Genomic DNA, 25,939 nt, shown 5'->3' with positions numbered 1-25,939 from the left:
TGTAAATACATATATTTTCAATTTAAAACAACTCTTATAAATAACAATAAAATTTTTAACAATATTGTTTCATTTTATAATTTGCCATAAAGGCCAATGGCCTTCATAAAATCCAAGATTCTGTTGGGACCAAAGACGGAAAAAATGTCTTGCAATTTCTTGCATTTGAATTTGAAGTATTTCCTTCGGATCTCCCCAAAGTCTAGACATTCGGTTAAGATGTGTCTAATGAATGGTAAAATCTGTGTCGCATCCGACACAGAACGGCTTCTCATCTCCCTGTAGGAGGTATTTGTGGGTCAGGGGCGTGTGTCCGATGCACAATAGAGTAAAAATGACTTCGTCTCTTCTGGAGAGGTTCGAAGGATTCCGCTGTTCCAGTTTGGGTTTTATGTTATACAGTATTCTGACCATACACTTCTAAATTCTGTACATGCGCACAAAGTTTTTACGAGAATGTTTATACATGTATAGGCATGTCAGTCCAGGGGTTAAATTCTGGACTCATTGCAAGACTAGATTTGATCCCATTAAACCGGGTAGGGCACTGTGTCTAAACGAAAGGTATATTACTATATCTTCCTCAGTTCTCACAACTGCAAATGGATTACATGTATTTTACTTGTGTTTTTTTTACACTCCCATTGATACTTTTTTTTAGACCATTTGGGAGGCTGGCTGCTTTGACACTGTATGTCAGAACACCTCTGCAGACAAATAGACACTAGATTAAAAATACTTCCCCACATGGGAATAGAACTCGCTGCTCCTGTGCTCAATGACGGAGCATCTAACCCTTGCACAACAGTTACCACGCCCTAGGGCGGTACTACTGACTGAAGTGTCTTTAGGCCATTCCCAAAGAGGGGGACATTAACATTTCGAATTTTTATGCACAGTAGAATTGTAATTGTAAATGGGCTGATTCATCAATGTCATGCTCATAACTGTGCCTGAACTACAACAGGAAACTGCTGTTCGAAGACAACCTGGGCAGAGAGGGTTACAGCATCTCCACAGATAGACAGAGACACTCTGTTCAAATAGGAATCTCCGCAGATAGACAGAGACACTCTGTTCAAATAGGAATCTCCGCAGATAGACAGAGACACTCTGTTCAAATAGGAATCTCCGCAGATAGACAGAGACACTCTGTTCAAATAGGAATCTCCGCAGATAGACAGAGACACTCTGTTCAAATAGGAATCTCCACAGACAGACAGAGACACTCTGTTCAAATAGGAATCTCCACAGACAGACAGAGACACTCTGTTCAAATAGGAATCTCCGCAGATAGACAGAGACACTCTGTTCAAATAGGAATCTCCGCAGATAGACAGAGACACTCTGTTCAAATAGGAATCTCCGCAGACAGACAGAGACACTCTGTTCAAATAGGAATCTCCGCAGACAGACAGAGACACTCTGTTCAAATAGGAATCTCCGCAGATAGACAGAGACACTCTGTTCAAATAGGAATCTCCGCAGATAGACAGAGACACTCTGTTCAAATAGGAATCTCCACAGACAGACAGAGACACTCTGTTCAAATAGGAATCTCCACAGACAGACAGAGACACTCTGTTCAAATAGGTTCACAGACAGACAGAGACACTCTGTTCAAATAGGAATCTCCACAGACAGACAGAGACACTCTGTTCAAATAGGTTCACAGACAGACAGAGACACTCTGTTCAAATAGGAATCTCCACAGACAGACAGAGACACTCTGTTCAAATAGGTTCACAGACAGACAGAGACACTCTGTTCAAATAGGAATCTAACTCTCACATGTTCTCTGTGAGACGGTGAAGCACCTAACCTCCACACTCTACACCACACATACATGCAGCAAGTTACGTGGTCAGAGTCAGAGCATAACACCATCAATGTAAATATGACTAGATCTATAAATATAAAGGTTTTGTTTAGTATGGCATACAAGAATAGATTTGAACATTAAGTATCTAGTTAATCTTGTACATTTTTTCAAGATTAAGACGTGATAACGAATGAAAAAAAAAGGATTCTTCGGGATTCTCCTAGTTTATTATATCAGTGAGTCTGCAGTCTACTTCATGTATATATATCAAGAGAAACACATAGAATGCTGTACATTTCTTTGAGCTAATCAGTTCATTTCCCTGACACACACAAAATAAAGAATATCAAATCTATTGTCGTTACAATAACAAATGACAATGATCAACAGAAAATCAGAGAAAATACTAAACAAGTAGATATCTACTCTGAAAACCCCTGAAAGGAAAATGCAAGTATGTACCTTTAAAAGGCATCAATCATAAAAATACATTGTATCAGTATACATGATATATATGTGAGGCAGCGTGGTGGAACCAGGCTCTCGTCAATTTTTGGGCATGTAGAGTTATTGGTATCATCTTAAAGCTTGTTCACTTGTCTTTATTTAGATGAAAAAATATCCATTTATCTTGAATACAAGTCGAGATATTTGCGAAAGGAAGTGGGGGTCTCCTGTTTTCAGAGGTATAATTAGTGAGAAAATGGCAGCCAAAGATTTGTTATTTCCTTAGCTTAAGAGTCCATGGTAACAGAAAATTTACATTTTTTGTTCCTTTAATCAACGTCTTTCAGAAAAATCCACACAGAAATGAGTTCTTTAATGGGCATGAAAGGTGTTGAGCCAAAAAACAAAAATTTAACAAAAATTCACAAACCTGCAGAAAAATGCAAGTTTCTTCACTTTGATTATTTTGACGAGAGCCTGATTCCACCACGCTGCCTCACATATAGACATCACTATCCATAATTTTCTCAACTCCCCTTTCTCAACAGCAGATGGACGGACAAATATTTCTTACTTGGAGATGGACGGTCCCATATCAAAACCAGAACACACTATCAATATTAAGTCTTGCACAAAAGAGTCACCACTGGGATCAAGACAAAGAGTCTACATAACAAGAGGGGCCACTTCTCTCTTTGAGCCAATTAAAAAAGTGTCCTCAAAATTCGGTGGCGCCCTCTTCGCAAAAGCGCACCTTTTGCGAACAGAGTTATCCTACTTGAGTTTAAAAAATCAAAGTGAAACTAGCAAGTTTTTGAATGAATTTCGGAAGAACGCTTTTTTAAAATGGTTACGCTGACAAAAAACCTCTTCCGGAGGAGAGGGTGATTGTTTTCTTCGTTTAATTTGACTTTAGAATGAAAGGCGAGAGGTCATTAAAATTTTAAAAAACTAAAACTCCGTACTGAACGAACCTGAACTGCTGATGAACAGCAGTCGATCTGGGCACGCAAGGGGGTGCTATTCCTATTCTTCTTCTGGAAAAATGAAAGAGAGCTTCAAAACAGACTGCAGCACCATCTGAAGCAAAGAGCATACTTCCTGCGGACACTTTTTTGGCTGAGTGGCCCATCTTGTTATTTACTATCTTTGATCAAGAGTAATGTGAAACGGACTAATGATACCCCATATTGCTGATGTTGTGAAGCCTACAGAACAGCCTCTGAACACGTAAAACACATAACAAGACAAAAGAAATGATACTATAGAATATTATAAACCCCAACAATATTAAACATAAAACAAACTCCTTTTCTGATTACAAACTCAGAACACACACACATATATATATATGTGAGGCATCGTGGTGAAAGCAGGTGCTTGTCAAAATAACGAAATCGGAGAAACAGGCATTTTTTCCTACAGTTAGGTTAGGCAATTTTGATCGAATTATAGTTTTTTGGCTTAACACCATTGTTGTCCAATTAAGAACACATTTCTGGATGGCTTTTTTAAGGAAAAACGTTGATTAAAGGCACAAAAAAAGGTAAGTTTTCAGTTTCCACGGACAATCAAGCTACGGAAATGACCAAACTTTGGTGGCAATTTTCTCGCTAAATCTACCATTGAGACCAGGTGATCCCACCTTCTTCAATCTCAAATATTTTGACTTCTATTCAAGATAGGCATTTTTTTTCCACCAATAGCAAGACAACTGAACAAGCTTTAAGATATTACCAATAACTTCATATGCATGCCCCAAAAACTGACGAGCGCCTGATTCCACCACATCGTAACACATAATACGTATAATTCTTTTAAATTGCCAGATCTCATCTAGATATTTGCAGTAATCAATTCCCATTCACTTCAATTCTTTTCAATAGTGAGAGAGCTTGCGGTTAAGAAACGGGAAAAAAGAAGATAATTTGTGTATTCAGTGTTTTCATCAATGAGAAAGGTTTCTGATTTAATATCACAAAAGCAAATCAACAATGTTGTTTCAGACCAACAAACAGCACAGTAAATAAATGTAAAAGAGCACGTAAATCATGACGTACAGTCAAACCTGTTTTTAGCGATAACCTGTTCGAGACGGCCACCAGCAGTACAAATGATGATTTCCCATCCCCACCCCCCCCCCATCCACTCCCCACACTCCTCCCCTTGCATTTTTTCTATATTTATAATGACACTATTCAAGAGGAGAACCTGTCTGAGATTATCGCTTTTCTCTTCAACAATGGGGCAAATTTGCCTGCAGGTGGTTAAAATTTTTTTTTTATAGCTTTAGTAGAGATTTTACGGTGCTCACAACTGCATAAGGTCATATGAGCGCCAGAATATTAGAGGTGTTATGAGAGTAACAAACATAAAAAAGAAGAAGGGGAGGTTACAAAAAACAAACCCACTAAGTGATCATGCTTGACTCTCACCAGCCTGTGCATGTGCTACCCAAACGAGGTGGTTTAAAAAAAAAAATAGTAGAGGGTTTTACGGCGCTCGCAATTGCATAAGGTCATATGAGCGCCGAGGGGTGGGTGTCAACAGAGAAGTCTTTACAGGGAATCAGACTTATTCTGCTCACCTCTCTGGCTTCAACAGCACAAGGTCTGTTTCGTCTATCAAGGCACCCCAAAAATAGCAGGTCACAAGAGAGTGACAAACATACAAAAGAAGTAGAGGAAAATGATGATAGTAAGAATTAGGAAAGAAAAAGCAGCAGTTCCCTGTTGTAGATCAGGCACAGTTATGAGCGTGACATGATGAATCAGCCCATTTACAATTTTACTGTGCTTGAACGAGAAATGTCTCCCCTTTGGGAAAGGCCTAAAGACACTACAGTCAGTGGCCCTGCCCCGAGGGGGTGGGGGTGGGGTGGGGTGGGGTGAGCAGCTGGTGGTTGGAAGACACTTCCATGGACACCCCCCTCCCCTCCCCCCCAAATCACCCCACACTCACACATACATACACAATACAAAAAGAAGCCCTTTTGGCAATTTAAATTGGAAACGTGAGAACGAGTCCAAAATACGGGGAACTAGGTGAATTACAACACAATATAAAATGCGTACATGCTGTGTATTACTTCAATGCCCACTTGTATTTCGGTGTCAAAGACGGCAACACGGATCACAATTCTGGAAATGGATAAAGAAATCTTTTGTAGATCACAATGTTGTCTATTAGTATTACTATACATTTGATCTACAAAAGACTGTTCAACACAAAGTCATTTAACATGAAATTTCTTGCAACGGGAAAGGATTTCAAATCCTTATGTCTTTTCCCCCCGTATTTATTCAATACATTGCAACTTTCCTTGACAAGATAAAACATTTCAGTGGGGAACTCTCTAACATGAAGGAATTTTGGGCCATTAAATTCCTCCTGACTGATTTTTTCCCTCTCAGCAGTCTATTGTTGTCAACACTTGCCACACAACTTCTTCCAATAGGCCCAAACCTTTAAAAAAAAATTTTTTTCAAAGGTTGACCGTCATACACATGTTATTACTTTACTTTTATCTACCGCTTATACCCTTTTGGGTGTCGCGGGAAGAAAGAGACGTCTCTCTTTCGCCAGCCGGAGAGCTTGGGTCAGGGGGATGCCGTGGGTGGTTAATGTTTCCCTGACTCCATCTATCAAGGTCTTTCTTGGTCGCCCTCTAGCCTTGTTGCCATCGAATTTTTGGATGTAGGCACGTTGTGCTGGATGGTGTGTTGGTAATTGTAGTAGATGTCCGAACCATTTGATTCTTTGACGTTGTATGACACATGTTATTAATGACCAAAAAAATAGGTTACACAAGGCCAGGCCTGCATCTCATCTGAGCCTGCAAGGAGGAGGACGAAACTAAGGACCATGTGTTCCTGAGATGTCCCGCCAACTATCGTGCCAGAACTCATTAGCTGGGACATTTCAGTAACCCACTTTCAGCACTTTTTAAGGACCCCCGGGCAAGTGTTGACTTCCTGCGTGCTGTCGGCATCGCTGACTGTTTATGACGCCACAGCGCCAGAAGAAATAGAGATAGAGAGAACTGTAAGAAAGGAGTCACCTCCCCTCTTTTGTTCTTTTCATTAGCACAAAGCAATTCGTAGGCCTAATCAACATTGTCATCATGAAGTGGCGTCGGTGGCCTAGTGGTTAGGCTCTCGGACTCGCAACTGTAAGGTCGTGGGTTCGAATCCTGTCAGGGACCTGACGTTGTGCCCTTGGGAAAGACACTTTACACGAATTTTCCTCACTTCACCCAGGTGGGAATGGGTACCCAGCTATAGACAGTGAAAGATCTTGTGAGTTTGTTAGTGTTTGAGCGCTTAATCGGCTGCTTGCACTGTATGCTTCCCGGTAAGCTGAGAATGTTTCTGAGTGTTCTATGGTCTGCTGGGGTAATAATATAGTGTAAAGCGCATAGAGCTTGCTTTCGAGCAGGGTTATGCGCTATACAAATGCTATCTATTATAAGTAACCAAAGAAAACTGCTACACAAAAAATAGGAAAAGAAACGGAAAGGGAACAAGCACATTAATAAAAAAAAAAATTTTTTCATATGTGGCCGGGTCTCAATTGTTTTGTGAGCTATTTTCTTTAGGAGGCATGATGCGGTAACCAAAAATAGTATTGTGATGTATGTTATGAATGAAAATTAAAATAGAGATCTATGTATAATATTGGAAACAGCATAGTAAAAAAAACACCCAAAAAAATCAAAACAATCTACAGCCCTAGAAATTAATGGCATTAAAAATTTTACCACCAATATCTTCCATCTATCTTTGTCTATGGCCAGGTTCATGTACCCTTGACATCTTCACACGAAGAATAGACATGTCTTTTCTGTAAACATCAATATATAATATATATGACAGCAGCATCAATATCATACATTTCTCTCTGGTTAGTATAAATATTTGGGATACGGAAACACAGTGCTTAGTCCTTTCCTTGTCTTGCAATCATACTTGAGTCTGCTCGTTGAAACCACTCTGTGAAAGATCCCTGCAAACCATAGAAGCACAAAACAAAAACAAGAAATGTATACCCATTATTATAATAAAACTTAAGAGAAAAAGTGAATAATAAGAGAAAGTAGAGAGAGAAAGGGGGTAAAGAAAAAAACAACTTTCTTAAGAGTTTGAGGGGCTGGAGGAGGCTCACAAATATAACTCAAGTGTAATTAAAGATACAGCCTCTTATAAGATCAATAGTTTATTTGTGTGTACCTCAATAATAATTACAAGATTTTAGCAGTAACTTCCCTTATAATTGATATCGTAACAACCACTGTCACAGACAGTCCCGTAAATTCTACAGGCCATAGCCACAGAGTTACTCGGTTCAGGCCCTTAAATTTTACTGACACGGCAGCGAGGGGATTAAAGCCTGTTCACTTGCCTTGCTTTTGGTGAAAAAAAAAAATTCATATATGTTGAACAGAAGTAGAAATATTTGTGACTGAAGGAGGGGAGGATTGCTGGGTAAAATTAAAGAGAAAATGGTCGCCACAGCAGCGAGGGAGAGGGAGAGGGAGGAAGGATAGAGAGGGAGGGAGAGGAAGGAAGGGGAGAGAGATGGAGAGAGAGAGAGAGAGAGAGAGAGAGAGCAAAAGAGAAAGAGAAAGAGAAAGAGAGAGAGAGAGAGTGAGCTAAAAAAAGCCTTACGTTATACACAGGCACATCTTCCTTGCTCAGAATTGTGAGCCACAGCAGCAAGGGAGAGGGAGAGGGGGGAAGGACAGAGAGGGAGGGAGAGGGGAAAAGGGAGAGAGACGGAGAGAGAGAGAGGGAGAGAGAAAGAGAAGAGAGAGACAGTGAGCTAAAATAGCCTTACGTTGTACACAGGCACATCTTCTTCGCCCAGAATGTGAGCAACAGCAGCGAGGGAGAGGGAGAAGGGGGAAGGATAGAGAGGTAGGGAGAGGGGGAAGGGGAAAGAGATGGAGAGAGAGAGAGAGGGAGAGAGAGAGAGAGCGCAAAAGAGAAAGAGAGAGAGAGAGAGTGAGCTAAAAAATCCTTATGTTGTACACAGGCAAATCTTGTTTGCCCAGAATGGTCGCCACAGCAGCGAGGGGAGAGGGAGAGGGGGGAAGGATAGAGAGGTAGGGAGAGGGAGGGAGCGGGGGAAGGGGAGAGAGACGGAGAGAGAGAGAGAGGGAGAGAGAGAGAGCAAAAGAGAAAGAGAAAGAGAGAGTGAGCTAAAAAATCCTTATGTTGTACACAGGCACGTCTTGTTTGCCCAGAATGGTCGCCACAGCAGCGAGGGAGAGGGAGAGGGGGGAAGGATAGAGAGAGGCGAAGAGAGAGATAGAGAGAGAGAGAGAGAGAGAGAGCGAAAGAGAAAGAGAGAGAGACAGAAAGAGTGAGCTAAAATAGCCTTACATTGTACACAGGCACATCTTCTTTGCCCAGAATGTGAGCCGCTGCAGCGACAGCACAGGCCGTCATTCCAGTCTGACACGTCGAGACAAGAGGTTTGCTGAGGTCAATCCCCACATTGTCAAACACTGAAACAATGCCCATCATCATTATAAATAAATAAAATAAATAAATTACACTTTTATTTGTTCCAGAAGGGCACTTTGGTTTACAATGGTAAACACACATAAACACATAATTATAAATACGTACATACATAAACACATGCATAAATACACATTATTACACTAATACAGAACAGTTTACAACTATGCCACTGTCGGTCGCCACTGTGCAGCGCCCTGTATTTTGAGCTAGGGTTGTCGTGTCTTGCTCAAGGACACACCCCAGTGACCACCCATCTGATCCCCGAGTCACCGGCACTTGCTTGACATTACTTGAGTCTAAACTCACTACTTAGCCACTGCTGGCTACAACAACTAAAAACACAACAAAAAAGAACAGTTTTGAAAAATAGTCACAAGGTTCCTTAGTGAGCTGAGGCATTCATACCAGTCTTAACTCAGTGAAAGTACAGATAAAATTAAAAGAAATTATGCACTTAGTACTCTCTGATTAAATGTGGTACAAGAAACAAATTGACGGTGACAGTTACATGTTCTATTGGTTAAGCTTAACAACATGTTTCGCTGGTTAAGCTATTCTTTAGGAGAAAGAAAAACAAAACAAAAACAAAAAAACTACAGTCAAACATGGGTAACCCGAATTCGTCGACGGTCGGAAATAGTGTTTGAGATTTCCGTAATTCGTCATGTCCGTGAAAGCTCCAAATACAAAGAAATACACAGAAAATCAAAAGGGAAAAAAAAGAACATTTAAACAATTAGCGCAGTTAGCTCCCTTGATTTGTGTCCGATATCTTGTAGTAACCTCAGTAACTAACACTCTGAATCATTCTTCTTTTTTTTTTTTTTTGATGAAGGTTTTACGGCGCTCGCAACTGCATACAGTCGTATGAGCGCGCGGGACACATTAAACATTTTCAGTTGGTAGGAAATATGGAATTTTGCCGGGGTGGCCGCCGAAGCCTACTCTTATCGATTTTAGACCACAAAGGGATCTTTAACGGGGGCAACTTGCACACAAGCCCTCCGAGATTTTTCGCCTTTGTCTGAGAAGAGTAGGAGTAGATCTTTCCTACCAGAAGATCAGGGGTGTGGCAGAAAGAGCAGTAAGAAGGAACCAAGGAGTAGCAGTAGAAAGGCTGCAGAAAGAGTCAGGAGCCCAGAGGAGGGGGCAAAGGAGGTGAGGGGGTGGGGGCAGAAAGAGAAGATGAAAGCAGAGGACAGAACATTGCTCATTGCTAGAGAGCAGGAAAAGGGGTGAAAGGAGACAATTTTAGAGAAGGAAATTTTCCGTCACTACCCGGATTCGAACCCGCGACCTTTGAATGAGAGGCCAACACCTTAACCTCTAGGCCACGAGAGCCCCCTATAAATCGAGTAGACCAAACTGCTTGACTTTTACTACTGCAACATTATACCGCTGAAAATGAAAAAGATTCAACGAATGGACACACTTACCTCACATAAATTCCCTGAATTTCACAATTGTTTTAGTTTTAGTAGAGGTTTTACGGCGCTCGCAACTTCATAAGGTCATATGAGCGCCACGATTAGAGGCATTACAAGGGAGTAACAAACATAAAAAAGAAGGAGTGGGAGATAAAGACGATATATGTGAGGCAGCGTGGTGGAATCAGGCTCTCGTCAATTTTTGGGCATATTGAGTTATTGTTTTCATCTTAAAGCTTATTGACTTGTCTTTATTTGGATGAAAAAAATATCCATTTATCTTGAATACAAGTCGAGATATTTTCGAAAGAAGGGGGTGGGGGTCACCTGTTTTCAGAGGTATAATTAGTGAGAAAATGGCAGCCAAAGTTTAGTTATTTCCCTTTAATCAACGCTTTTCAGAAAAATCCACACAGAAATGAGGTCTTTAATGGGCATGAAAGGTGTTGAGCCAAAAAAACAAAATTTGATAAAAATCCACATACCTGCGGAAAAATGCAAGTTTCTTCACTTTGATTATTTTGACGAGAGCCTGATTCCATCACGCTGCCTCACATATATTTGATAGGAAAGGAGCCAGCCACAACAGAGCACCTGCCAACCACCCACCTTCATAATTGTAACGCGACAGTGTTGAGTGTGAAAGAAAACATATGGTTACATTCACCTCAAAATAACTCTTTAAAAACTGAAAAATTAGGAATTGTACCATTAACTGAACTTACATTTTTGTAGCTCTGAGGAAGACTTCACAGTGCCATCATCATTGAAAACGGAGCCAAATGGAATATTTTTAGACCCAGGTATGTGGCCATCATTTTCTGGAACAAGTTGTAAAGTAAACAACTCATGGTACAGAACACATCAAACAAATATTTGCATCGCAACAATAATAATAAAAAAACCTATAAGATCAGTGCAGAAATAAATCATTTGAGCTGTAATCTTCTACAACCCCTGCCTTTCTATGATTCAGTCGGAAGGGGCGTCGGTGGCCTAGTGGATAGGCTACCGGAATCGTATTCGCGAGATTGCGAGTTCGGGGGTTCGAGCCTCAGCTCGGTCCGACGTTTTGTCCTTGGGAAAGGAACTTTACATGAACTTCCCACTTGGCTCAGTCCTATCGGAGACGGACGTTAAACTAGGAGGTCCCGCCCCTTAAATAACCTAATAGTGGTGATAGGGGCGTTAAACCCAAACCATTTCACCATTTTGTTCAGATTCAGTTGGTGTAAAAGAAGTGATCCACAAGAGGCAGTCCCTTAAGGCCACACAAGATCCACTGAATATTTTATCCAGGAAGCAACAGACATATATATCAAAACATTTACCTACGTAAGAAATAATGTTTTAACTCCTTTCGTGTTATTCATTGCGATAATATGTGTCACGACGTGGTGGAATCAGGCGCTTGTCAATTTTTGGGCATGCGGAGTTATTGGTATCATCTTAAAGCTTGTTCATTTGTCTTGCTTTGGATGAAAAAAATACCCATTTATCTGGAATAAAAGACGAGATATTTGCGAATGAAGGAGGTGGGGGTCACCTGGTTTCAGAGGCAAAATTACTGAGATAATGGCTGGCAAAGACGAGTTATTTCCCTAACTTGTGAGTCCGCGGAAACTGAAAATTTACATTTTTGTGTCTTTAATCAATGCTTTTCAGTAAAATCAACACGGAAATGTCTTCTTTAATGGGCATGAAAGGTGTTGAGCCAAAAAACAAAAATTCTATAAAAATTCACAAACCTGCGGAAAAATGCCAGTTCATTCACTTTGATTATTTTGACGAGCGTCTGATTCCACCACGCTGCCTCAAATATATAATATTATCATTTCTCACTAGGCCCAAAACACGTTTTCTTAACTGGTTGTAACATTCTTCTTCTTCAGCTATGAACATATCGTAATACATCAGACTCCATAAAGAAAACCTCAAAATATACTTATTTAAATGTATGGTGTACAAGTGCTAAAAAGAATAAATGAACCACCAAATCAAACTGCAAGAGTCAAATGTACATGAAAATGTACTAACCCCCCCCCATATATTGGCAGTAAAAAGGAGAAGGTCAAAAGCTAAAGCAGATTCAGTAACTCAACTCTTTTCAAATAAAAACAGCCCACAGCTTTCATTCATGACTCACCATTTTCCCCAACAAAGTTCCCTCGACCTCTTGCATCCACTACTTGTTCAGCCTGAGAGTTCACATTTTTCAACATTTCATCGTAGCTTCTCAACAAATGGGGCCGGAAATTCACCTCAAATTCCCCTTCCTGTGAATGTATACATACATGTTACAAGAGACAAGAAAATACATTTTAGATAAAGGGTAACTTTATACAACTGCACATACCCCCCCCCCCACCCCCCACAAACATTTACACACATGCACTCATCTGTATTAAATGCAGATCATGCTTCAATAAAGACCTTCAGACCAAAAGAAGTACATTCAATGTACGATAAAAAGTTTTTGATTGACCTCACTCTCAAAACATAGAAGAAAGGAATTTGTATGTCTTTCTGTCCTTGGAATAACTGACATTAGAGTGGCATAATCTAGAGGTTCTTCCAGATCACTTCTTGTTGCCTAAATTTTGTGAAGAAAAGCATCTTCATTGATGAATTTTGTTTTTTGGAGTTACAGGCTTAGTCTACATGCTTTGTCGATGGTCTCTTTTATTCTATATTTTAATTAAGTCCCCACATACTGTAATAATTCATTCCAAGAGCAGATACACTTTCAATAAAGGAGAGATTTATATAATGCATTAAAAAAATTGTGCCCTAAATTGTGCACTTCAAAAGTATAAAAACGTTCATTAAACTGACTGCCCTTTCTACTAACAAAATCAGAAAAATTTGAAGAGGCTGACTTTTAGACACAAGAAATTAAGCACTTCAGAAAATGACAACATAATAAGAACTGGATCTCCACCAACCTTTGCAGAGCTTACAACGACATGATAGAGTAGCAACACTATGTGGCGTCAGTGAGCTAGTGGCTAAGCTACCAGACTCGTAATCATGAGGTTGCGGGTTCTGGGGTTCGAGCCGTGGGCCCCGACGTTGTGTCCTTGGGAAAGGCACTTTGCACGAATTTTCCTCACCTCACACAGGTGGGAATGGGTACCCGGCCATAGACAGCAAAAGATCTTGTCAGTAAGTTAGTGCTTTAGCGCTTATAAATGGCTGCTTGCACTTTATGCTTCCCAGGAAGTTGAGGTTGTTTCAGAATGCTCTCAGCTCTGCTGGGGTAATAGTTTAGATTGTGAAGTGCATAGAGCTTGCTTTTGAGTGGGGATCTGCGCAATACAAATGCTATCTATTATTATCTATTATTAAAAGAACAAGAATCGTAAAATTACAATTTCAGTAGTCAAAGCATGGAACAGCTCTGTTAGAATCAAGCAGAAATAACCCTACAGACGATCTTTGTATCTCAATCCTTACCTCAACATCTGGCTCATCAACAGTCACGTGATAACCATCTGTTACCCACTGTCTCAGACCTCCGTTTAGAACCGACACTTTATCGTGACCGAACAGCTGAAAAAAAAAAGAAAGCTCAGTTAAAGATTTTATATGAGGCAGAAACATACCCCAAACTATAAATGCTACATAAAAAAATATTCAGACAAGCTTAATTCGGCAGTCTACGCCCCAGAATATAAGAACCTCGTCCACGTAAGAGCCCACTTTTTTTTACTTTTACAGTGTAACTGAAAGTTTTTCCTCTACAATTTGCAATTCTAAGAATCTGTTCTAAAAGTACAAATTATACAGCTATGACTACTAAAAGTAAGGCTGGAACTCAAGGCAACCAACTTGTCTAAGCGTCCTGCTTTATCATACATTATGAATGCACAGAGGCTATCTTCAATGCCAGTACAATCTATTATCTGTTTGTGGTGGCCGAATTTTGCTATTCAAAAGGCTTTTTAATGGCTGCATCGATCGACATGCGGTTTTCACCAAAAGATTCTTTAAAATATTCTCCAGATCATGACGCTCTTGGTTTTTTCAGTTTTGAGACAGTCTTGCTGCAAAAAGCTAAATATTTCTTTATTTCACCGATCGCTTTTGCAGGCCGACGCTTCTGTCTCTGCAATTTTAGAAAATCCGGAAGTGCTATTTCACAAGGCGCATTTTGTTTTGAGGGTATAGATCTAGACCTTCTAATTTTTTTGCATCTCTCAAGATTTATTGCCCCATTCCAGTAGAGTGTAAATATAGTAGGCCAATGACTTTTAGTTGATATTGAAGCACTGATCACTCCTTTCATCGAAAGGGGGCCCAGCTAGTATAATATATGATCTACACTGTTACAAAGTTTAATAAAACTCATTTAGGAGTGTGTAGAGAGGGACGGAGTGAGTGTGTGTGTGTGTGGGGGGGGGGGGGGGGGGGGAGAACATGAATTAGCAGACAGTGATATCAACAGCAGGAAGAAAATCAACAAAATACAGTCTTAGTGGAAACCTCTCCAAGAAGAAGAAAACCTGTAATTTAACGGAATCTCCCCGCTACCCCCTAGATTAATTCATATATATATATATATATATATATATATATATATAATACACCTGTCTTATATAGACACCTGCTCAACCCAGCAATGGAAAGAGAAATTCCTTCCCGTCAGAGAATTTTTAGTTTTAGTAGAGGTTTTACGGCGTTCGCAACTGCACAAGGTCAAATAAGCGCCAGAAGATTAGTGGTGTTACAAGAGAGTAACAAACACAAACAAGAAGAATGGGAGATAAGGAAGATAGATGTTTCATAGGAAAGAAGAAGCAAACCACACCAGAGCACCCGCCAACCACCCACTCAGAGAATTTTGGACCTGTCTAAGAAAGGAACTCACAAAAAATGGTGAAATGGTGAAATGGTATGAGTTTAACGCCCTTATCAACACTATTTGGTTATTAAAGGGGCAGGACCTCCTAGTTTAACGTCCATCTCCGATAGGACCGAGCCAAGCGGGAAGTTCGGGTAAAGTGCCTTTCCCAAGGACACAATGTCGGACCGAGCTGAGGCTCGAATCCCCCAACCTGCAATCTCACGATTACGAGTCCGGTAGCCTAACTGCTAGGCTACCGACGCAACCTAAGGAACTCACAAGTTTAGTTGCATCCTCTACAACCTTTATGCCACACCGTTGGGTGAGGAAAGGGGGAAGGGGTGCAGTTTAGGGGTAACTGTCATCTCATCCATGTGAGCCCTGAGTGGTGCAGATGGTCAGGGTGGCGTGGGTGACAGATCTCATCATCACTGGTGAAAGTATTTCAGTGGCGCTCCATCGTGAAATTTTTTTTTGGTAGTCAGAGGCGTGAAATTAATTGGACCACTGCCTGCAATCGTAATTGGACAGCCAGCAGTGAATAAAGATCCTTGAATTATTGTTACATGCAGCGGAGGGGATGGTATTGGTTGATTAAGCATATTACGTCATGGGTGGAGTTAAGGGTGGAAACAAGGAAGACCTTCAATTGTTTTTATTCTTAACCTCTTCGTTGCCTCATGACGTATGAAAATGCGTAATTTTTAGCACTACCGTATCATGTACGTCACAGAAGTTTGGCTAAATTTGCCACTCCTGGTTGCCAATATGATTATGATGTAACATGTCATCATCATCAATGCCTTCCGCCCCTGGCAGGGTAAAGGCCACATACAAGCTCCTTCCATTTATCTCTATCCTGGGCCATCCTTCCAAGCTTGTTCCAAGTGAGTTTCATCTCTCTCATGTCCCTTTCCACACATCTCCTCCATGATTCCCGTGGCCTACCTGTGCCTCATGCTCCCTCTGGTTCCATTGCAGTGACTGTTTTGTGATGTTTCCACTGGGCTTTCTGAATGTGTGTCCCATCATCACGTCATTTTGTCCTGTCCTTTCCCACAGCTCTTCCTTTCTTATTCTATCCTGCCCCTTAATTCTTAGGATACTTCTCATACATCTGTTGATGAAAGTCTGGACTTTATTCAGCACTGTCTTTGTTGTCTTCCAAGTTATGCAGCCGTAGAGGAGCACAGACTTGACATTGGAGTTAAAGAGTCGAATCTTGGGGCGCAGTGAGATGTTGCTTGATTTTCAGACTTTTGATAACTGATTGAAAGCTAACCTTGCCTTGGCGGTTCATGCTTTAACAACTGCCTCGGTTCCACCTTTACCATCGATGACACTTCCAAGGTAGGTAAAGGAGTCCACTTCTTCCAAGGGAGGGTCTTCCACTGTCACAGCAAGGCTTGAAACTTTTCCTAACTTCACTATTTTCAACTTGCCCGCATGTATTCGTAGGCCAACATTCCTTGATAGGCTGTTGAGTTCCTTGGTCTTTTCTTGCATCTGAGCATGTGTGTGAGAGAGCAGGGCAAGGTCATCGGCGAAGTCCAAGTCGTCCAGCTGCTGGCAAGGGATCCACTGTATTCCATTACGCTTGCCTCTGGTGGCTTCTTTCATGACCCAGTCAATTGCCAGTATGAAGAGAAAAGGTGAGAGCAGGCATCCTTGTCACACTCCAGTGTGTACCTGGAATGGTTCTGAGAGTTGTCCTTAGTGGAAGGCTTGGCAGTTTGTACCATCATAGGCGGCTTCACAAGCTTGACGATGTTTCCTATGTACTCCATAATGCCGCATGAGTGTCCACAGAGTTTCCCTGTCAAATGCCTTTTCATGATCAATGATGTTGACATGACGTTATATGTATGTCTAGCAAAAAACCTGGATCTATATCTTCTGTATGGACATTTAGCCACAAGCGCTGCCTAGATTCATATTCGGGAATAAAAGATGTGCATCGGTATCAAATTTGCTTGTATAATTTCACTGCTAGGCTTGCAGGCGATTGATAAACACAGTCTATCTAGGCTTGCGGGCAGCTGCGTGCTCTCGTAAAATGTAAACATCTAAATGACTTTAAAAAGGCAAATAAATTCACCTTTTTACTCAGATTTTCAGGACATTTGAAAATTATGAGTAAGATTGAAAGAAATGAGGAATAAGAAAAGAGAGAAAAGTGACAATCGGAGACCTGGTGTCCAAAACATGTCACGAGTGAGCTAGATCTAGACGTCCATTAACACTGAGACATTAGGCTACTGTCTTGGGTAACGAGCTCAGCTGAAAATCAGTGCTGACAGTAGGAACGTATACCCCCTGGCAAAGAAAGGGTTAAGTGGTCAAGCAGAGGACCAATGAGGTGCAAACACTGGTGACATAATGCATGCAAACCATTATCAGATAAGCTAGGATAACACTTGGGAGAGGTGTCAAATTTTCATTTCTGCTTGCTGACTGGACAGGTGATCCTTGATCCAACCGTGTATGGGCTGACCCTTTGACACACCCCCCACCTTTCCCGTTGAAGACAAAAAAATTGTCCAACACAGAATATTTTTCTGGCTCCCTTATTATTCTGTCTTGGACAGGTTCGACCGGTTCGGCTGAGCCTCCGGACAAAAACTTGGTCGCCTCCATTCCTGTCTGAATCCAGGGGTTGATTGGCGTTCGGCCTGGAACTGTACTTGTTCCGGGGTCTGCAGCACCGCGTAGAGGTCCCAATAGTGGAACTAGAGCCACATGGTGGAACTCAGAAGTACAAGAAGCTGTTACCGAGCGCACTAGACTAAGAAAACTAGCAAATAACAGTGAGCTTGATTGCAAACTATGGCGGGAACAGTGTACCAAGACCAGAAGCATCATCCGTGAAGCAAAAAGGAAAAGCTGGCAAGATTACGTATCGACACTAGACTCGCGCAGCAACCTAAGCAAAATATGGCAAACTGTGAATGCCATGAATGGGAAATCTAGATCATCACCACAAGGAGCAGCTCTAATAGTTAACCAACAGACGATAGCAGACAATGCAAAGAAAGCAAAGAAGTTTGCCCAGATGTACTGTGAGGTCTCCTGTATCAAGAGTGACACAAAGGCTGAACTGGAAGCAAAAGGAGAAACTATTAACATTGATCGCAAGATGCATCGAAGTAACTACACAGCAATGAAAACAACATGCCAATGCCAGAATGGAATATGCTCACCCCTGACTATGGCAAAACTCAATGCTGCACTACAAGTTCGCAAAAATACGTCTGCAGGAGATGACTGAATCCACAATATGATGCTGACCCATCTTCCTCAAGCTGGCCGGAATTCTCTCTTGAATATCTACAATAGAGTGTGGAAAACAGCCCAATACCCAGCGGCCTGGCGAAAAGGTACGATAATTCCTATCCTTAAAACCGGGAAGGACCCTGCCCAAATGACCTCGTACAGACCCATCCAACTAACAAGCTGCATTGGGAAATTATACGAGAGATTAGTAAAAGTGAGAATGACGTTCTGGTTGGAAACCCAGCAAAAACTATGCAATATGCAAGCCGGTTTTCGACCACAGCGTAGCATAGAGGACCAGATCACCTGGGTAACGCAACACATAGCCGACAACCTTCAAGACAACTCTGGACCAAGACACAAAGCAAAGAGAACCATACTCTGTCTAATAGACTTTTCAAGAGCCTTTGACAAGGTATGACATACTGGACTCCTCTACAAGATAAACGCAAGAATGCCCACCTGTCTACAACGACAGATCAAGGCCTATCTAGACGACAGAAGGTCCAGAGTTCGTTTTGAGGGAAAAGAAAGTCGCTAGTATCACTTCCTCGCCGGCGTCCCCCAGGGTGGAGTATTATCACCTCTACTGTTCCTCACGTACATCAACGACATCGAAGATGACCTACCCGTAGGCACCAACACCAGCCTCTTCGCAGACGACCTGGCAATATGGGCATCCCATGAAAATCTTGACACTGCTGCCACGATGGTTCAAGCCGCTCTGAACAAGATCTGCAATTGGTCAAAACGATGGAAGATGGAAATTAACGTGGCGAAATGCGAATACTCTTTTTCCACGACATGGAACTGTGAAAGGTCCTGGCGTACCCAGCTTACAATGGGAGATGAGGAGGTGCCCTATAACAAAACACCTACCTTCCTTGGCGTGACCTTTGATTGCAAGTTAACATTTAAAGAACATATCAACAGATTAAAGAAAAAACTGGCCCCACGAGTCAATCTCCTCCGCAGGCTCTCCGGCACAGACTGGGGATGCAGCAAAGAAGATCTACGTATGGTGTACATCGCGTACATCAGATCAGCCATCCAGTATGCCCACGCAGCCTGGTACCCAGCAACGGCCAATACAAATCGTGAGACCTTAAATGTTATTCAAAACTCGTCAGCCAGAATGGGTGTACGAGAGACTTAAATGCAACCCTGCTCACAAACGAAGCTGGGCTCATCCCACTTGAGGTTAAGTCTAACATTGCAACTGCAGTGGCATACGAGAGAGCAAGAAGAGTCCCAGAAGACAACCTGATCCGTGCCTCAGCTGAAGGAACATAAAAAATATGCCTAAAGTCCATCAACAGTTGGAGGGAAGTGGGCCGACAGAGCTCTAATAACGCGGGACTAGAACATCTAATCCGAGAACCCCTACGGCCAGTGAGTACAACTCTCCCGTGGAAGACCCCCTGCAAACCTCACAATCAACTCAAAACTTGCAGTGTCTACGACAAAAACAGATCCACCTAATAATATGCGACGTGAAGCAGCTTTCGAGACCGTGTGGCGATTGCCTACGTCCGACCTCGATATCTTCACTGACGGCCATGCCACTGACGGCTACAGGTTATGTGGAGGAGGACACTGGTGTCTAGACTAATCTTCTGGGGAGGAAACATGCATATATCCGTGCCCGCGGTACTATACGGAAGCAGCTACCGAGCTGAAACTACCGCCCTGCTCCGCGGACTGCAATGGCTCGAAAAACAACCACGTTTTCAAAGAATCCACATCTTCACAGACTCCCAGTCAGTTGCTCAACACTTAATGTCCGGAGTGACTACAGTTCGCACTGAGATAGAGGACAAAATGTGGACCACTATCTGTCACTGCTGTGAAATCCTGGACACCTTTACATACAATGGATACCAGGACATTGCGACATCTACGGGAACGACCGAGCTGACGCCCTGGCCAACAAGGGAAGCCGCCTCGACCAGTCCAACACTACAGTCAATATTGCGTCAGCAAGCTCGTGCATCTCGAATTACATCATTGCCCACGCATGGGAGAAAGCGCGAGTGCACGACTCCATCGAGGGAAAGGTGAAGCCACCACCGGAGAGGGACAAAGAGAGAGACTTTACTGTCAGACACAGAGAAGAGTGTTATCGCAGCTAAGATGCAACGCGAAGAGCCCCATCCTGCAGACATATCTCCATGCAATAGGCTCCGCTCCCAATGATTCCTGTCTGGCGAGTGGCACAAGTCCTGACGACCTGCAGCGCGCACTGTATGAGTGTATGAGTGGCCACACTGTATGAGTGTATGAGTGGCCACACTGTATGAGTGTATGAGTGGCCACACTGTATGAGTGTATGAGTGGCCACACTGTATGAGTGCCCGCGGGGGGAAGCACATAGAGGCCCACTTATGGAGAACAACGCGAGACTGGGCCCAGATGTACTCTGGACGAGGCCACAAGAGGTTGCCTCTTACCTGTCTGCTTGTGGCAGACTGCCGCCCTCCTAATGGAGGCCAGCCAGAGGAAGAAAGGAAGGACAGGTTCGACTACCGTTCAGGAAAAATTTCTTACCCGAAATAAAAACCAAGTTCTAAACGACGGCCTGGAGTTGAATCTGTCATACGCTATGACATGAGTGTCATTGGAAATGCCAAGATCTTCCACATAATCTTGAAAGCGGTTGCTGTCAGGTATGGGAAACTTGGCTCCTGGACCTTTTTGTCCTGATGTTTGAACTTGTTTTAGGTCAAAGTACAATGAAGACGGTATGTGGGCTCTGAAATATCAACAAGACAAAACAATTTATTGATGAAGGACAATTTTTTTTACTCATAATAACTTCACGACTTGAACTATAAAATAAAATCGAAATAAATACACTTCTAACTTATAAAAGAAAACAAAAACATACACACTTTATCTACTGCTAATATAGAGCACTGTAAACTTCATACTGCCAGGCAGCTATACATCATACTATTTTATTTCAAAGACATTCAGTAAATGTTTAAATTAAAATTCACATATTTAGATTCAGGTCAGACAACATGTGTAGCAACCCTGGCTTATAATAATTATCGCAGTGACTACGTTCACGGTGCCCTAAATCATCCACCATTGGCTCAGAGGCCCGACTGAAACGCTATGGTCGCTCAAAGTGAATGAGGAAACAGCACAGGAATACTCGTGTGAAAAATAATGCAGCGGTGGTCCGAATGCAACAGAGTTTACGGAGGGTGAAGGCGGGCACAAGAAAACAGCTGTTGTCAATAACAAGGCCTTGCTCGCTCAGAGCGCAGAACACGACTTCAATCCTTTTCCCGTGTGCAGACCTGGCAACGCTTGACAATTTGAAAATAAAAGTCATTTGAAGAAACAAGGGAGAATGGAAGAAGGCCAAGCCAGGAAGAAAGGTGGGAGGGGGTGAAAAATAGAAGAAGCAAAAGGGAAAAGGGTCTAAGGGGGTGAAGTAAGCAAGATCATTCTTTACTTGCATTAATACATTCAGGGCGTCCTGAACGTAGCCAGCAAACTACGTTCACAGTGTGTACATAGCCACTGCAAATAATTATAATAATAGAGATACTTAGTTCTGCGTAAAAAGAAAATTAGATCAATCTTTTTCAGCTCCAATCAAACGAATACTGAGTACTGTTTCTATATTACCCTGCTATCCTACCCCATCCCTGTGTGAAGTTACTATTACTATGGATAATGTGATAAAACAAATAGTCTGGAGCCAAAACCAACGGTGGCCAAAACAACATAGAGTCTATCAAAAGAACTAAGAACTTACTCTTTAAAAAAGGTTTTGTAACCATCAACTTCTGGCTCTGGAGTCCATGATGTATCAAGAATTCTCAAGCTGCGCCTCAGCGTAATTTTGCCGGCAATCGAGGGATTCGAATGTCTGCACATCTGCTGTTTGAGCCATGTCGTACTCACAAGGGTGGGTAGTCTGTTTATAGTCATCTTTCTTAAAATAAAATTAAAAGATGTTCCTTTCAAAATAATAAGGCTTGCTCTATTTCTCCGAATGCTCGGGAAAATTTAAACTTGAAGTCTACTTCTCTGAAAGGTTACCGTTCTCGAGATTTGTTGATAATAATTGTGAATGGAGTGGCCCGTGTGTGTGTGTGTGTGTGTATGTGTGTGTATGTGTGTGAGTGAGTGCGTGTGTGTGTAGTGTGTGTGAGAGTGTGTAAGGTGTGAATGGGGCGTGGGGGCGGGGGAGCGAGGAGGGATTTTTTTTTCGAAGTACGGCTAGCCTGAGAGTCCTGCCGTACTTAAACTTAAATCTAGGTTTGGCCCTATCGACAAACCTGTTGAGTACACAGGCCTCATTAGATCTAGATCTAGTAATTATTCAGGTTTAAAATACATACAAGTCAGTAAGGCACCTTTTGGTTTTGTCAGAAATACAAATACTTCAGGCATTGCAAGCTAAAAATTTCATTTACAATTCAGCCATCAATAATAAGTACGACTAGCCTGATTGTCTAGCCGTCACTAAGTACGGCTAGACTGCCAGTCTAGCCGCACTCATCTTAGGCTAGAAAACAGGTCTCATTTAACAGTAATTATTCAGATTTAAAATACATACACTCTGTCATTAAGGCACCTGGTTTCATCTCAAATACAAATATTTTAGGTACTGCAAACTAAAAATTTATTTACAATTTAGTAGGCCTATTTTTTTGGGTTTTGGTCAGTCTAGCCATCATATTAAAAATAGGAAGAGGCTAGCCGTACTTAATGACGGCTAGACTGGCAGTCTAGCCGTACTTACGGCTAGACTGGTTGGCTAGCCGTACTTATTCTTTTAATATGATGGCTAGACTGACCATAAAAAAAATAGGCCTACTGAATTGTAAAAATATAAATTTTTAGTTTGCAGTACCTAAAGTATTTGTATTTGAGACAAAACCAGGTGCCTTACTTAATGACAGTGCATTATTTTAACGAAGGCCTTATTTTAAACCTCCTGTTTTCTATCTAATGTTAATAGGGCCTAAGATAAGTACGGCTAGCCTGGCTGTCTACCCGTACTTAAGTACGGCTAGCCACTAGCCGTACTTAATATTGATGGCTGAATTGTAAATGAAATTTTTAGTTTGCAATGCCTAAAGTATTTGTATTTCAGATAAAACCAAATGGTGCCTAGCCGTCATTAAGTACGGCTAGCCTCTTCCTTTTTTTTACATAAGGATTTTAGTTTTTTCTGGGAGACTAAATGCAAAAAAGGTTACTGCCAAGGTCAATCAGTCTTGTTTTCTCGCAGTACCTTTTGAAGGCTTTCAAATGAAGTATAGTGACGGTCCGGGAACGTTGCCCCAACCACAACTGAAGTATCTTTAACTTAAGGGCCACCTCTATTCTCACCCGGAGTGAGAATAGTGCAGGCGAGTCTTGTGGCTATTCTCACCCGGCGTGCGTTCACCAAATTTTGCGTTCACCCTAAACCATAGAATTCTACACTGTGAGGAAAAATTGTAGAATTCTGTGCCAAGAACAAACGTTCCATTACAACTGTAGCCTACTAAAAGCGTACAATTTTGTCTGTGGGCAGTGGAGAGAGAGAGAGAAAGAGAGAGAGGAGTAGCGCGAGAATTTCCGGGCAAAACAAAATGGCGACCCGCGTAGTTCGGCTCGATTCGAAAAGTTAAATAGCCGTAGCATCTTTGTAGACAACCAAATTAATTTACTTTTGTGTTTTAACATCATTTTTTAAACTTTGTTTTGGTCAATTTGATCGTCCACACCGATAGACAGTATTCAGAAAGAGACAGAGAGAGAAAGAAGAGGGGAGGAGTTGATCTTGCGAGAACTTCCGGGCGGGTGAGAATAGCCACTTTCTAACTTAAGACATTTTAAGACCTCTAGATTAGCTCTAGAAACTGAATTCGATGCAAAAAAATGCTTCTTCTCAGTCCTCGCAAACTGGCAGAATGAAAGATGACACCTAGATCTATATCTAAATCTTGCAAATAACCAAGAAACAACAACTCGAGAACACAAACCGTTCGGAGAAATAGAATCTAGATCTAGAGTCAGAGTTCAAGTTTATTTTCCCGAAAGTTCGGAAGAAATAATCTATCTAAATCTAGATATATATCTAGATTTAGATCTAGATTTCTAGATCCAAAATCGGCGCTTTTTCGGTAGTTCCCACCCCGCAATTGTTATTCACGGGTTTTGGCCATTCCCCCCTGAATTTTACCATAATTTAATGTTGGGAGTGTATACAGACCCGGTAACCGGGAACCAAGTCACAAAGTATACAGACCCAGTAGGGGAACTCTTTTGTGATTTCGGAAAGTTTCAGCGCCCTCTTGGCTCAGGGTAGACCTGGGTTCTTCTAGTTCTAGATCTATGGTCTAGGTCTAGACAGACAGACATAAATCTTTGATCTAGTTTCGAGGCTAGCCTAGATCTAGATCTAGATCTAAATGAAAATTGCGGATGTCTTTTCGATGAACGATCGTTTTTCCTCCGTTTTGAAGTTGGAGGAATCACAATTTGAAGACAAGAACAATGTCATAATTTCAATTGAGCAGTAACTCTCTCTCTCTCTCTTTCTGTCTCTCCTCTGTCTCTGTGTATCGCTCGCTTTCTTTGTCTTTGTTTGTCTCTGTCTTTCTTTCTCCCCACCTATTTCCCACTCGCTATCTTTCTCTCGTTCCCTCCTGCCAACTGGGGCATGTCATATATATACATTTTGCTAGCACCTCTCTCTCTCTCTCTCTTTCTCACACACACACACACACTACCGGGTCTGGGCGCTGAAACTTTCCGAAATCGCAAAAGAGTTCCTCTACCGGGTCTGTATACTTCATGACTTCGTTCCCGGTTACCGGGTCTGTATACACTTCGTTTAATGTTTTGCAGTTGTTAGGTTTGATATCTTAGCTCACCGCGAATCAAACGTATAGATCTAGAATCTAGATCTAGATGTAGGTCAGGCTCAAATAAGGGGGGTGGGAACTACCGAAAAAGCACCCCAAAATCTAGATCTAGATCAAGATCTAGAAATCTAGTGCAATCCACAAAATTAGTCAGCACTGGTCAAACTTGAAGTGAGTAGACAAGACGTCACAATCACAAGATCTCAGATTTAAAATGCCACAATCAAGAACTACTTTAAAAAACCCAGCAAAACTGTTGAATCTCTCTTGAACGTCTGTCTTAAAGAAGCCACTCTCACCAACCTGTCACCACACCAAGAGAAATGTCCCCCACTATTGTACTGCCCTTGGCACCCTCGATGTTTACATGAAGTTAACTCTCTAGTCTCTAGCCCTACTTTCACTTTCGGCTTCTAGCGTTTCCTTTTCCTGTCCAGAAAGGTTGGTCAGCTGTCACTTGCCAGATTGATACAAATAATTAACTTCATACCAAGGACCTTACGTTGTTTACAGCCTCACTCAATGTTTTAATTAAACACATTCCATTGACAAACCCAAACAAAATGTATTATAATAGAGAGAAATGCTTTCTTTTGGAAATCAAATAAGGCACTCTTATTCTGCATCATCAGAATCTCCAAGAAGACTTAAGGAATAGCTTAAATGCAGAAATAAAAATCATCGCTTATAGACTATGGGCTACTGGAACCCCCCCT

The 25,939-nt window shown here is 41.8% G+C and overlaps 1 protein-coding gene across 3 annotated transcripts; it reads right to left on the bottom strand.

Annotated features, from left to right (window-relative positions):
- Positions 1–5,098: 5,098 nt before the first annotated feature.
- LOC101846656 (thiosulfate sulfurtransferase) lies at positions 5,099–25,626 on the bottom strand. Of its 3 annotated transcripts, none has more exons than XM_013083359.2 (8): positions 25,527–25,626; positions 22,115–22,294; positions 20,890–21,094; positions 13,680–13,775; positions 12,370–12,499; positions 10,949–11,044; positions 8,653–8,777; positions 5,099–5,409 (listed from the first exon to the last, which is right to left on the bottom strand). In XM_013083359.2, exons 2-8 carry the CDS (start codon positions 22,288–22,290, stop codon positions 5,383–5,385), a joined length of 855 nt encoding a protein of 284 aa, XP_012938813.1. In that variant the 5' UTR covers positions 22,291–22,294; positions 25,527–25,626; the 3' UTR covers positions 5,099–5,382. The 3 variants fall into 3 exon arrangements, with proteins under 3 accessions (XP_012938813.1, XP_012938812.1, XP_005099876.1); XM_013083358.2 differs by lacking the exon at positions 5,099–5,409 and adding an exon at positions 6,824–7,273; XM_005099819.3 differs by lacking the exon at positions 5,099–5,409 and adding an exon at positions 6,824–7,273 and having other exon boundaries at positions 25,523–25,617.
- Positions 25,627–25,939: the final 313 nt, after the last annotated feature.

The sequence above is a fragment of the Aplysia californica genome, unplaced genomic scaffold (genome assembly GCF_000002075.1).
Source record: "Aplysia californica isolate F4 #8 unplaced genomic scaffold, AplCal3.0 scaffold00227, whole genome shotgun sequence".
NCBI classification, from domain to species: domain Eukaryota; kingdom Metazoa; phylum Mollusca; class Gastropoda; order Aplysiida; family Aplysiidae; genus Aplysia; species Aplysia californica.
The sequence above is the reverse complement of the archived record's forward strand: the minus strand, read 5'-3'. Positions and strand labels throughout refer to the sequence as shown.